The sequence below is a fragment of the Odocoileus virginianus genome, chromosome 33, assembly GCF_023699985.2.
Source record: "Odocoileus virginianus isolate 20LAN1187 ecotype Illinois chromosome 33, Ovbor_1.2, whole genome shotgun sequence".
NCBI classification, from domain to species: Eukaryota; Metazoa; Chordata; class Mammalia; order Artiodactyla; family Cervidae; genus Odocoileus; species Odocoileus virginianus.
In genome coordinates this window covers 13,887,964-13,902,719 of record NC_069706.1, presented here as the reverse complement: position 1 = coordinate 13,902,719, position 14,756 = coordinate 13,887,964, and the positions used below count along the sequence as shown (strand labels likewise).

Here is a 14,756-nt window from a genome sequence, read left to right as displayed (position 1 = left end):
ATGAACCTTACTTTATAACATGTATTTGAAAGTAATGACAGATCATTTCTTAAAACAATAGGTCCAAGGGATCTTCCTGACCCAGAGACTGAACCTCTGTCTCCTGTGTCTTCTGCATTGGCAGACAGGTTCTTTACCACTAGCACCACCTGGGAAACCCTCATTAGTCTGGACCCAACTATCATACACTTCGCTCATACACATTAGGTTCAAGGTCATATGATCATCAGCAAAGAAAGGATTTTGCTCTGAAATGAAAACTACGGCAGAAACCAGCATCCCCCAAAAGTAAGACTCCAGGAGACAGTAATCTTAAGACATAAGGAGCTGCTGTCTAGGCAACAAAGAGGGGCAGGCAAATGTGTCTGGGACACGCAGGATTAACCAAAGTTAAATAGGTTTTTTTTTTCTCCCTGTAGGATTTATCAGAGTATTCAACAGGGAAGGAATCAGAATCTGTACTATTTCCCAAGCTTGTTTGAGCCCAGGACTCTTTATTCCCTAAACAGTAAGATGAATTTGCTGCAGACCATGCTCCCGGAAATGCTGGTATCAACAAAACTCTGTAACAAAATATCCCCAACCCCAGGGAAGGGTCTTGGGGGCGGGGGACAGAGCTAAATGCCAAACAAGGCTCCTGATTCTGACGCGACACATCTGTTCACTAAGGCAGCCTCTTAAACTCTCTCCCAAGATATACAGCAACTTAGTTCAAAACACTGTGTATTTAAAAGCAGTAAAAACAGTCTCCCTTTAGCCCCATATTAAGAATCCAACAAACACTAAGAATTTAAATAAGTCCCTTAAAAAGAATTCTCCAAGGAAATATTCCAATGACATCAATAAAAAATTTTAAGTGTTGCTACATTTGCCAAAAGAGATACAAGAAGAACCACAAAGAGAAAGAATAAGCCTGAAAGAGCCATGCTTAAGGAGGCCCCGGGATGCACACTGCAGGGCGGCGATGGGGAGGGAGTTGAGGGCAGAGGGTGGACCAGGGGGCATTCGTGTGTTAACTAAATACTTATCCAGTGCCTACTACATCCCGGGCACTATTCTAGGTGCTGAGAAACAGCAGGAACTAGATGACACCACAATCTTGCCTTCTAGGAGGGCACAGAAGGAAAGGAGAACAAAAGTAGTTCCCACTTGCTTAACAAGGTCATAAAAGGTCATAAAAGAAAACACCCGATCGCCCTTTGGCCTTCCCCTTGGCCGTGAGTTACCTGGCCCCCACCCAGGCCCCTACCTTGACAGTCACGTGTCCCTCCACCTTGTCCATCTCGGCCAAGAGCGCTGAGAGTAGAGACGATTTCCCACAGCCCACCTGGCCCACCACGGCCACCAGGGAACCTTCCGGAACAGAGAAGGTGATGCTGAAACGACATGACACACCCTGGCTCAGATGGGGGAGCCTGGCTTCCCGACACTGAACGGGCCCCGAGTGGGGAGAAAGGGCAGGCAGGGCTGTCCTGAGTCTTTGAGGCCTGGACATCACTCACGCTGTTTCTACAACTAGCTCATTAGTTCAGGGAACTGTCCCAGAGGCTTCTGTGCCAAGCTGCATCTTAGGAAAGATCCCTGCAGAAGTAACCGAGATAGGGGAAGGGGGCTTGAGTGGAGAGGGATCCACTTCACCTGGGGGCGCAGGTGCTCAAGGAAGGGGGCGTGTGTGCTCAGTCACTCAGTCATGTCCTACCCTTTGCGACCCTATGGACTGTAGCCCACCAGGCTCCTCTGTCCATGGGATTTTCCAGTTAAGAATACTGGAGTGAGCTGCCATGTCCACCTCCAGGGGATCTTCCCAACCCAGGGATCGAATACACATCTCCTGCACCTCCTGCTTTGCAAGTGGATTCTTTACTACTGAACCAATGAGGAAGCTCAACAAAGAGGCCACCCCAAAACCTAGAGAAAGGGTGAGCTAGAGGAAGGATGAGCATGACCCAGACACCTGGGGACAGCCTGAGGAAAGACCCACGGGTGTGAAATCACAGATGTGACCAAAAGTAGACATGTCGATGACACAAGATGAGGCAAGGAGTGGGAGGTCAGTCCTGAAGAGGTGGGTGGGTGGCGTCCAGACCCAAGAGGGCCTCAGAGGACACGCTTCCCAGCTGGAAACCAGAGAGGAGGGCCTAACACATGTGAATCAGAATTTCAAAAACACGTCTCTACTGATATCGCCCTTTGGCAGATATAACAGTAATCGAAGTATTGGGTTGGCCAAAACGTTTGTTCGGGGTTTTCCATAAGCTGCTACAGAAAATTCCTAATGCACGTTTAGGCCAATCCAATACAACAGGCTCAACACTCTGTGGGCGAAAGGGGCTATGACACCATATAGGACCACAGCTAGCCTTCCACGGAAGACAGCAGAGTGGGGTTGGGGGAGGGCAGGCACATCCATGGCCTCCTTGGGTTCACCTACATCGGCTGCATTTTCCAAGCGCTGCTATTATGATTTCAACATATTGGTGGACAGGCTGATGGCTTTTGCTCCCATTGTTCAATTCTTCATACCTACTATATGGTCATACGGATTGTTCTTTTGTTCTATGCTGGGAGGGGAATGGATGAAGGGGCCAGGATAGAACAGTCAGCCCAGTGAGGCAGCTCCTGTGATCATCCAGGCAAGATGGGAACATTTTATAGGTCTGGATGGAGAAATCTGGGGTAGGTGGGGGCTGGGGGGTGGATATTCAATGAGTGAGGGAAGGTGACAGGAACAAGAAGGTTTTTGAAGCTGGAAGGACAGACAGAGGGACAGAGGCATAGACACAGACTACTCACTTATTAAACAGGACAAGAGAAAAGCTAAAGTTGAAGTGGACGTGAGTTAAGTTAGACATAAGGAAGAACTTCCTAAACATGCAGTCCCATCAAGGGCAGTGTTACACAGACTCATTTCTCCAGAAAGTTTGATCTGTCCCTCCCCACATCCTCAAATAAAATACAGCAGTAACTTGGCTACTCAGTAAGGGCGCAACTATTTAGGGGTATGGGGGGGATAAATCTGGCCCCTAAAAATGTCCCATCTGGCCCTGCGATGGGGGACTCCTTAAGGAAGTCTGACAGCCCCGAAGCAAGGTGTGCAGTTGGAAAGAACTTAGAGGCATTTGACAAGTAGCCAGGAAAGCAGGTCAATTTCCAGGATGCTGTGACTTAGAAAAACAAGGACTGGGGTGGGCAGTGTCTCAGACATGGAAATGGTGGGAAAGGGTGAACGAGGCAGCTGGGGGAGAGGATGGAGAACAACCCAGCCTGATATCACACGTGAACGGGCAAGTTATCAGCAGACCCAAGCCTTCCGGCCACCATCACAGCTTCCGACCCACCCAGCCAATCAATGTGCGCCGTCTCTTCTGGCACAGCCATTGGCTCAGGGAGAAACACGTGACCCAACCTGGGCCAATAAGAGGCAAGTGGGTCTCCTGATGACACAGGAGGGACACCTGGAGTCAATGGGGGCCATTTGGATCTTGAGGGAAGAGGACGTCTGAGACGGAAGCGGCACAGATGGCTGGGGAACAAGGACACGAAGGAGAGGCACTGTCTGAGTCCCTGGATCACACCGAAACTGAAAGTGAACCTTGGCAGTATGTGAACCAGAAGTTTCCCTTTGTTGCCTAAGCCTATCTGGGCAAGGTTCGAGTCCCTCACAGTCTGAGGGAACCCTCTGAGCCAGGCCCACGGTCATCTGCTCCTCCCCGAAGCTCAAGCAGGTGCGAAGGGGCCTGTCGGATGAGCCGAACTGAGGCTTAGAAAGGCAAAGTGACCCATTCACGGTCACAGAGCGGGCGCACGGCTGGAATTCGGACCTGTGTTTGCCCAGAGCCCCGTGGTTCTCTCCACATCCCACTTACCCGTGCAGCGTGGGGGGGTCATTCCTGGCCCACGTGAACGTGGCGTTCTTCACGGTGATGCTGTTCGTGGCTCCAGCTGGAAGGCACCAGAGATAACATGTCAGGCGCAGGCGCAGCCATGGCCTGCGCTTGAGCAGCAGGCTCTTACTTTTTGTTTTTCCTTATCAGGTAGTTCAACTCCAGAGGCTGGACACCCATGCCAGGCATTATCTGATCACATCAGTCGCTGTTTCTGAAGAACTTCAACCAGCAGCTCTGGAGGCGGCCTCCACCCAGAGAGCCGAAAGAAACCACGGGAGGGCTCTGCCTTTGAAAGATAGGGGGCCGCACAATCTGGGAGAGCCAGGGACCCCCCGGGGCCTCCCACACTCATTCCTGGGAGCTTCCGGCAGCTCTGGGGGAGGGGCAGGGGCGGGGGCGGGTTGAGCAGAAGCTAAGGTCACAGGGTGTCAGCAGCGCCCGCATGCAGTCGCCTGTGATCAGCTCAAGCTGACCCATGGCCCTCATTAGACCTCCAGGGCCCCTCCTTTAATGTTCAAAGTGGGGTCCCCACCCTGAAACTCCCGGTTTCCGGGGCAGCCTCCTAACTCACCTCCCTGCATCCCATTTCTGCCTTCCTTCAGCCACCCTGCTCAGGTCAGGGCAGGTCGGTCTTCCCCTCAACACCAACGTCTGTAAACTGTGCAAACTCGAGGATGGAACAGGAAACGGGGAATCGTGGCAGGGGAGGGGAAGGCATGCCAGACAAGGTTTGCCTAACGCGGACCTACCTGTTTCTAGCCCCTCTGCCTGCATCAACATTCCCTCCTTTTATTCTCTTTTTTACTCCATGGCCCTCACTCACACAAACAACTTCTTACTTAAATGATGAGCCAACTTGAAACCATCTAAAGAGAAGATGGGGGGTGCTTCTAAGCTGTCAAAAGCAGAAATAAATTGCCCCACCCACCGAAGCAACAAAATCTGTGAGGAGAGGAAGTTACTGGTTAACCAAACTTAACCTGCCGGGCCCCCATCCCTCCCCTGAAACAGGGAACAAGGAGGAAGCTGGAAGGTGCTATTTAAGGAATTTAAGAAAAGCCACTAGAGTCGGTCAAGCTAGAGGCTACAAGACTTGGCCAGCAGCTGCCTAGGGGCCCCCATCTGGCACCCAGAGAGTGTGGATAAACATCTCAAAGGCTAAGCGCCTAAGGGGCTGCCTTCAGGGCAGGGAATCAGGGCTGAGGCCTCAACTGAGGCCTGGACCCAGGCCCAGGGGTTTTCCAACATGACTTGCTGTGAGCTGATTTTGGGAGCTTGAAAACCTCCTTGGTTGACCCCAAACCCTGGAGTAGACGGCATCATTCTGCAACATGTGTGTGTGTGTGTACATGTCTGTGCACACATGTGTGTGTGTTGTGGGGGGTGGAAATAACTCAATCCTCGACACAACAGAATCTGGACAACCACAGGCCAGGGAAATCGGGAGGGAGGTTCCAGGAAGTGGTGGTTCTCAACTCGGGGTGACTTTGATCCCCCAGGGACACAATGTCTGGAGACATTTTCAGTTATCGAACCTGGGATGGGTGTTACTGGCACCTGGGGTGCTGCTCAAGCAGCCTATAGCAGTGGTCAAAAAGTTTGTTTGGGTTTTTTATAACGTTATGCAGAAAAACTCAAATGAACTTTCTGGCCAACTCAGTACAACGCACGGGACATCCCCACAGCAAAGAGACCCTGACCCGAATGTTGGTGGTGCTGAGGCTGAGGAACGCGGCCCCCCATGCCGACCGCCTCTCAGACACGGGGAGTATCGACTACCTTGATCTTTGTTTGCCAGTGCTGTGCTGGGTGTTCCACACGCCACCTAGGACGTCTGAATGCCTGCTGCTCCGCTCACACGTATACACATGCTACAGTGCTCACGTGCGTACAAGTGACGTACCGCTCACATGCATACACACCATTCATTCCTCTGACCGCATCTACTGGGCTCGGGAGCCAGAATGTGAGTTCAAACCCCATGTGGCCATTTCCTAGCTGGAGAAGCACAGGCAAGTTACTTAACTTCTCTGTGCCCCACTTTCCTCATCTGTAAAATGGGATTGTTAATGGGCTCGACCTCACAGGGCTGTCATGAGGAGAAAAATGAGGCAACACAGACAGTCCTTAGAACAATGACTGACACACAGTGGGTGCTCAGTAAATCTCAGTGCGGAGACGCTGAACCATGGGTGAGAACACAGATTGTGCTGACGGGCTGCGGGTATGAATCCTGACTGCCGCTTACTGGTGTGCGAGTTACCCGGGTGAGCATCCTCATCTGCTGATGGGGGGTTTCCACAGCTCACTCCGTGAGCTGCGGTGAGCAACGGACAGGTGAGTATGGTGATGTCCTTAGGATAGGACAACATTACAACGAAAGCAGCCACTACCACTAGTGCTATGAATATTTCTTATTGAGTGCCTGGAGATCCCTGCTCAGGGGTCCGCTGGGAAAGGATAAATTAATAAGCTATAGAATAACAAATCTACCAATTAAAAAAAAAAAAAAAACAAAAGAAAGGCACTGTCCTTTCCATTGCCCAGATGGGGAAAGCGAGGCTCAGAGCAGTGAAGTGACCTGCCTGAGGCGGCACAGCTAAAGAGGTGGGGTTTGGTGAGTCTCCAACTTCCTTAGCTTGCTCATTTGCCCAGAATGGAACGGAAGCTGGGGCCCCCGGGGAGGAGTTGCTTCTTGCCCGAAGACAAGATGAGAGAGGTGCACTTTCACCCTCCTGGGAAGGCCTGTAGGACATCCACGCTTCCGGGACGCACCGTCTTTGATGGGCCGGCGCTGGATGCTGTCAGGGTCCAGCTCCTCGTGGGACAGGAAGACCCTCAGGCGCTTCAGGGAGACGCTCGCCTGCACGGAGAGCAACAACAGGCTGCAGTTATTTTTAAACACGTTTTTGCAAAAACAGACCAAGGCTAACACAGTGGTTTCCCCTGGGTGCGGAGGGGCCCACATCCTCCCTTATTTCTGAAGTTTCTGCATTTCCTACCCCGAGCGGATGCCTCAGAAGAAAAAAATTAAGTGGGTCTGGGTTCTTGTTTGTCTTCCTTTAAAAAGCCCACGGCCATTACAGAGGAGGGCAGGGGACCGTCCTGGCTGACAAGGGACGAGAAACAACTGAAGGCAACGGTCTCGCTTAAGACAAACTAGACACTCAGAGATAAAGGTGTCCTGGAGGCTGAATGCACTACACAGTGGTTGTGGCCAAGGATACTGTAGGATAAACTTCACAGCTGCTAAGAGACAAGAACTGAATGGCTCCCACCACAAAAGACAAATGATAACCGTGACAGGTGACCGAGGTATAGCTGACGCTATGGTTATAATAGCAGTGCCACAAGTCCATGTATCAAATCAGCACGCTGCATGTACTGAACATATGTTCAACAAAAACAAACAAACAAAAAAAGCAAAGGTCCTGATTCAAACAGCCCAATGGCAAGGACATTTCTGAGAGAGAATCCAGAAAATTTTAATATGGAACAAGTATTATTTTAAGAGATTACTGTTACTTTTGTTAGGTATGATAATGGTGTTACTTATGTAAGAAGAAATGCATGCTGAAATATTTATGGGTGAAATGCCAAGAGATCTGGGATTTGCTTTAAAATTCTTCAGCAGAGAGAGAGAGAGAGAGAGAGAGAGAGAAAGGAATGAAGGGAGGGAGGAAGACAGGACCAGATGAAGTAATCACAGCAAAATGCTGGATCTGGGTGATGGGCACGCGGCATTCTTATACTGTTCTTGCCACTTCTACATACACATGAAATGGGTCATAATAAGAAGGGGTTTTACTGGCTTATTTTTTAAAAGCCTTGACCAGGGCTTGCTTGGACAATGCAACCTTAAGGCTTATTTGTCAATGTGGCTAATGATACAGTTTTCATGGAAGCGTGTGCACAATTAGGGAGAAGAGTGTGACAAACGCCATGGGCAGGAAAGTGCAGGAGATTCAGATGGTAAAAGTGTGACTGAGTGGCTTCCTCTCCTTTAGAATCACCGCCCGGGCTGGGGGCTTCGAGGGCGTCCAGCTGGAATTTCTCAAATGGTGAGCCAAGCCCATGAGTGGGTTGCAAAACCAATTTAGTGGCTGCATTTTTTTTAAAAATTATTCTTAATTGAAAGATAATTGCTTCAATTACAATATTGGTTTGATTTCTGTCATACATCAACATGAAATAGCCAGAGGTGTAAGAAACAGGACCCGGTACGACAGGGCAGGGTGGCACAGACTCGATTAGAACAGAAGAGGAACAAGTGTTTCAGAAAGAATCTTGCAGAGCTCAGGAAAGCCTAGCCGCAATAACTTTTGTTTCATACACCTGGGGCGTCCCAGGTAAAGAAGGTAACGAAAAGGAGTAAAGAACCCGCCTGCTAATGCAGGAGACACAAGAGATGCAGGCTCGATCCCTGGGTCAGGAAGATCCCCTGGAGAAGGAAATGGCAACCCACTCCAGTAGTCTTGCCTGGAGAATCCCATGGACAGAGGAGCCTGGTGGGCTATAGTCCATGGGGTCGCAAAGTCAGACACGACTGACTGAGCACGTGCTTGCACACACACACATACACTTGAGCATGTATGTCAATAAATAAAAACGTCTCTCTCTCTTTAGGGCAGCACCAAAAAAATTACAAAGGTCTGGGCCTCGATCACCGTCCCCCCCGCCCTGAGCACAGTGGGGCAAGTCACACAGAGGCAGCTGCATCCAAGGGATTTTCGTGCCCTTTGGCCTTGTTTCCCCAGAGTCCCTGCCCTGAAACCCCCCGGTCTCGCCTGTACCTGCACAATGCTGCTGATGACCATGGGGAGGATATTCAGGGGGAAGCGGAGGATGTTGAACAAGGCCAAGGACACGAAGGCCTTCTGGGCATCCAGGATGTTGTTCTCATCGACAGTCACGTAGACGGCAAACGTAGACAGGGCCACCTGCAAGCAGACAAGGCCAGCATCTCAGTCACAGAAGCAGTGACACATACCCAGACAAAGTCTAGCATACAGCAGGCACCCACTAAACACCCAGAGAATGAACTGGATAGACCAATGGCTAGGAGCCAAAAGTCCCGGCCATTCCCACCACCGTTCTCCGCGGGACACTGAACAGGCATTCAAGGGGTCCCTCAGCATCACCAAGAGATCAAACCTCTGAGCCAGTGCCCTCTGCCCAGAACAACTTTCCCATCCAGTCTCTCCCTGTTCTGACAGGATGCCCAACCCACAACAGCCCTGCAACCACTCTCCATCCTTGTTGCTATTGTTTCGTTGCCAGGTTGTGTCTGACTTTGTGACCCTGTGGACTGCAGCACACTAGGCTCCTCTGTCCTTTACTATCTTCTAGAGTTTGCTCAAGTTTACGGTCATCGAGTCAGTGATGCTACCTAAGGATCTCATCCTCTGTTGCCCCCTTCTCCTCCTGCTGTCAACCCTTTCCAGCATCAGAGTCTTTTCCAAAGAGTCAGCTCTTGCCATCAGGTGGCCAAAGTACCGGAGCTTCAGCATCAGTCCTTCCAATGAGTATTCAGGGTTGATTTCCCTTAGGATTGACCTCTTTGCTGGCATAGCTTTGATCTTTTTGCTGTCCAAGGGACTCTCAAGAGTCTTCTCCAGCATCATCCTTACATTCTGGTTTATTCTTCTTCATAACACCTATCACCACCTTACATTGTAAGATTACAGATATTGAGTGTCTGTCTTCTGCACTGAAATGCAAACCTCACAAAGGTAGGGACTTGTGTATGTGGCTGTATCCTCAGTGCCTAGAATGACCCCCGGCACACAGGAGTCTTGAGACCTCAGGCAAATCACCTCCTCTCACCAGCCTCTACTGTCTCATCTGTGAAATGGGGGCGGACATGTAGGATTCATGCCACTGCTGAAAGCTCCTTCCAGCTCAGAGTGCCCCCAGGAAAGGAACATAGGCTTTTTTTTAAAAAAAAAAGAAAAAGAAAAAACAAACAGCCAAGGGTCCTCTGAAGCCTACTCCCTTCCCTACAAAATCAGACTTGCCATAAGTCCTGTGGGGAGGCTTGGGATTTCAACTCCCAGGCAACTGCAATTTGGGTTCAGCTGTCTGAGACAGTAGGCCCTCCCTCACCAGGAAAAAGGAAAGACCCCGAATAATCCAGGGCTGGGCTGCACGGCTTAGAAGGGAAAAGATCAACAGGTGTCTCTTTGTGCCCTAACCCCTGATGGCGCCAGCACAGTACCAGGTGTTGCTAGCGAGGCTAACAACATCCCCCTGAGGTCACCGGGACATATTACCGAGGCAATCTGGAAAACCTTGGACCCAGCAGATGGGTACAAGTCTCCACCCCCACATTAGCCCAGGCTCCAAGAGCCATTAAAGGCTTTCCCTGAGGGAAAGTAAACTGCCTGGGACCTCATTCTTGAGCTCGGGGCAGATGGCCAGCAATCAGAAGATCCCAGTGTGGCCAAGATTCTGGTGTGGCTGAGGTTCAGGGTATTTTCAGGGTCTCAGCTGCCTCATTTCTTTTGCTACCTATTAGAAGGTCATACATCTTAAACATTAAACCCATAAGCTCTGCCTGTTTATCAGCTGTGTGACCCTGGGCAGTAAGGTCACCTCACCTCTCCAAGGGAGCCTCTGTTTTCGCATCTATGAAATGGGAAATCAGGATAAGCACGCACAGGGCTTTTGGCAGCAAGGAACCAGGCACTAGTGAAGAGTGCTTAACCCTATGCCTGGGGAACAGTAAAATGCAGTAGATGGCGGCTGTTTTATTTATTGCTTCAGGACTCAGTTCAAAGTCCTTGGACTATTTTTCCAAAGAATCTATTAACCGAGTCCTAGTCAGTAAAGAATCTGCCTGCAATGCAGAAGACCTAGGTTCGATTCCTAGGTCAGGGAGATTCCCTGGAGAAGGGAATGGCAACCCACTCCAGTATTCTTGCCTGGAGAATTCCATGGTCAGAGGAGCCCGGCAGGTTGCAGTCCACGGACTCGCAGAGTGGGACCCAACTTAGCAACCAAACCACCAAGAACAGGGCACTGGAAAGCAGAGCAGGTTCTGACATTAACAAAGGAGGTGACCCTGAGGGAAGGCACAGAAATTTTCCAGGATCCGTGGCCAAGAGGAAGGTTAGGTGCTCAAAAGCCACCGACACCCGATCCCTGGGACGACTGCGCATGCTGACTCTCCTCTCCCAGGCTCTGATACCACACTCGCCTCCTACCTGGAGAGTCTCCCCACTCACAACTCCCCCACCACATCCACACAGAGGAACAGGATTCAACCATAAAAAGGAGTGAAGTGCTGACGCCCACTGCGCCATGGATGAACCCTGAAAACCTGATGCTAAATCAAAGGAGACAGACATGAAGGTCACACACATTATATATGATCCCATTTAAATGAAATATCCAGAATAGGCAAATCAAAATCAACCCTGAATATCTGATGCTGATGCTGAAGCTCCAATACTTTGGTCATCGGATGTGAAGGGCAACTCATTGGAAAAGACCCTGATGCTGGGAAAGATTGAAGGCAGGAGGAGAAGGGGAAGACAGAGGATGAGATGGTTGGATGGCATCACTGACTCAATGAACAGAGTTTGCGGAAATTCTGGGAGATGGTGAAGGACAGGGAAGCCTGGTCTGCTGCAGTCCATGGGGTCGCAAACAGCTGGACACGACTGAGCAACTGAACAACGAGAGAGACAGAAGGTAGACGAGAGGATGCGCTGGGCTGGAGGATGGGGAGTGCCTCCCATAAGTACAGGGTTTCCTTCTTGGGTGATGAAAGTGCTCTGAAATTAGGCAGTGGGGATGGCTGTCCAACCCTGTGAATACAATAAACACCACTGAACTGCACACATAAATGTGGTGAATTTTATATCAATAAAATAAAAGTTTTAAAAAAAATCACCTCTCCATTATCAGTCTATTTTACTCAGTATAGAAGCCACAGTCTTGACTCAGGCCCCCAGATCCGACTGATTGGTAAACGTCCCTGCTCTGAACTTGTCTGCCCTTCTCGCCCAGCACTCTCCCCACTCCTTCCCTCTGTTCCAGCCCCGTGGCCTCTGTGGTTACTTCTGTGAGGCAGACACAGTCCTGCCACAGGGCCTCTGCACTAACTCTTCCTTCTCAATGTCGGGCCCCTGACTGCCACCAAGTTAACACTCGGGTATCACTTTTTCAGTGAAGTCTTGGATCATCCTTTTTTATTGGCCGCAAAGTGCAGGATCTTAGCTCCCCAACCAGGGATCGAACCCATGGCCCATGCAGTGGAAGCATGGAGTCTTAATCACCGGACCACCAGGGAAGTCCTGTGATCATCAGTTTAAAAACTGCAAACCCTCCCTGTTGCTCCAACCAGAACCTTTTTTTTCCCCATTGTACTTATGACAGTTTAGCATACTATATATTCTTTATGCATTCATTATGTGCATTGTCTATCTCTCCCAGTTAGAATGAATGAACGAATACCCCACGAGGGTGAAGTTTTTTGCCTGTAGTATTCACTGCTCTATCATCAGTGCCTGGGACAGCACCTGGATCATGGCAGATACCCAGAAAATGTTTCTGGGTGGGTGAGTGGATGGGTGGGATAGGTAAGTAGACGGATGGGTGAGTGGGTGGATTATTTGCAGGAAAGCACACACCCAGGGGTGTCTCTTCAACAACAAAGAAATCAAGCATGTCACCAGGATATCCCAGTTCCACTGGCCCAACTGATGGGGTGACTGCTGGCAGCACAGGAAGCGCATCGCTTGGCCCCTGTCAGATCCACAGTGTCCACTTCTCCAGAAGTGGAGGGCACTACTCATCCATCAGTTACTGACTGGGCACCCTCCGTGTGCCAGGCACTGTGTAAGACGGACTTGGAGATCCTGAGACTCACAGTTGAGTGGGAAACAGGTACTAAACCAGGGTCTCTCGAGCAGGGGCATCTGCCAGTGTGTGGACGTGGCTGGGGAGCTGGGGTTTGCTACAGCCTTACAAACGGTGAGGGTCAAGGATTTGGAAAATCCTTCACTTACTGACCTCTCTGGGTGAAAACAGAGCCTCCCTCCACACTGAGAAATGGGGCAAACGACTGAACCAACTGCCCCAGCCCAACCCCTAAAAACCTGCCATCTCTGCATGAGAACATCTGTTCCTTCTGCCTGGCTGGCATCCACTCTTGTTGGTTGTAACAACATTAGTTTTCCTTTGGGGAGCTGAACCTCCCCCAACTTCAGTCCATGAGGTTCAGCCACAGATCAAAGGTCTACATTACAGCCTAATCTCTGACAGAAGTCACGTGACCCAGGCCTGGCCAATCCAAGCATCCCTGTTCCCTGACTCCAGTGATTTAGGGACAAGCACGCAATCAACTGTAACCAATGAGACTCAACCCCACAGCTTTGCTGTGGGAACTAATGGAAAAAGGGGAGCTCTCTCCTCATTGTGGTTACTGAGATGACAGGATCAATCGTAACTGCATGTTGACTTTGCATCTGACAAAGAAACCACCATGGAGAAAGCAGAGGTAGGAGACAGAGAAGGAATTATACCTAATGTTATCTTTGGAGCACCTGGATCCAGCCATGCCTGAAACTCTAGTCATGCTTAAAACCAGCACCTTCCTAGACGTCTCAGTGACTCAAAAATCTCCCTTCTTTTTATTTTACTCGAGTGGATCTAAGTTAGGTTTCTGCCACTTGAAAGATAGTTCCTAACTAATACAGTTTATCCAAATCTTCAGTCTATTCATTTAGTCAGTCAATCTACATACACCTAATGAGTGGGTACTATTTGCTTAGTCCACTATGTTTCAGGGGCTTCCCAGGTTGTACTAGTGGTAAAGAATCTGCCTGGCAATGCAGGAGACTTAAGAGATGCAGGTTTGATCCCTGGGTCAGGAAGATCCCCTGGAGAAGGAAACGGCAACCCACTCCAGTATTCTTGCCTGGAAAATCCCATGGACAGTGGGGCCTCGTGGGCTACCCACAAAGAGTCAGACATGACTAAAGCAACTTACCATGCACTATGTTACAGGGATATAAGCAATAAAAGAGAAGAGCCATGTATGTTCTGGTCAGTGGAGAATTGCACAATGGGTAATTAGCATATAGAAGATAATTATTCTAAAGCAGGGACAGACAAGGCACAGAGATGACAAGAAGCTTGCAAATCTTCTAAGATAGCAAATGCCAAATACTGACGGCTGCCTGGGGATGCTATTTTAGGAAAGTGCATTAGGTGGACATGAGGACATGATAAATGCCAGGCTCTATATTCCAGAAAAACAACCCCATCAACCCTGCCACATGGCATCCCCATTCCTGCCTGACCTCCTCAGGACTCTGTCTTCCATCACACCTACCGGTGGGTAAACACGTCATCATCCTTGAAGTGCAGGAATCCACCAGTGGAAAGAACATGCAAATACCTTCCAAGGGAACCAGAGGCCACATATTTTCTCCTAATGTAGGCAGATGTCTCGGCCAGGGTCAAGGTCCCCGGCTGACTCCCAGGCTCATCTGTTTCATGACGAACAGCTCAACCAACCCTGTCTCTGGAAGTCCACCATCACCCCAAAGCTGAATGGCAAATTCAAGGTCAAGAAAAGCCAGTCATACTCTTTAAGCATCTCCTGCTGTGCTTTCCTAAGGGAGACCAGGGCAAGAAATGATTATTTAAAGGGTTGGCAGTTCGGGTGACTAGCTAGAAACGGCCAGGTTTTGTCAGAGGATCCGATGTGCAGAGCAAAAGGTTATGGGGAAAGGTCCCTTCGTCCTAAGCGTAACACAGCTCAGATGAAAGCTTGCTGCCTGACCCTTCTGGCTTCAGATCTTTGCCTATTTATAAAAAAGGAAAAAAAAAAAAAGGAATCCAAACATCTTGGATTTC

General features: G+C 49.8%; 1 protein-coding gene across 2 annotated transcripts in view; it reads right to left on the bottom strand.

Moving 5' to 3' along the window:
• ABCC1 (ATP binding cassette subfamily C member 1 (ABCC1 blood group)) overlaps window positions 1-14,756 on the bottom strand; it is a 145,156-nt gene that overhangs the window by 40,709 nt on the left and 89,691 nt on the right. For both annotated transcript variants that reach the window (XM_070460911.1, XM_070460913.1), the window contains exons 13-16: window positions 8,681-8,827; window positions 6,663-6,750; window positions 3,867-3,942; window positions 1,250-1,376 (exon numbers count right to left, since the gene is read on the bottom strand). In XM_070460911.1, the coding sequence (XP_070317012.1) occupies window positions 1,250-1,376; window positions 3,867-3,942; window positions 6,663-6,750; window positions 8,681-8,827 (438 nt within the window). The remainder of the gene's footprint in view (window positions 1-1,249; window positions 1,377-3,866; window positions 3,943-6,662; window positions 6,751-8,680; window positions 8,828-14,756) is intronic.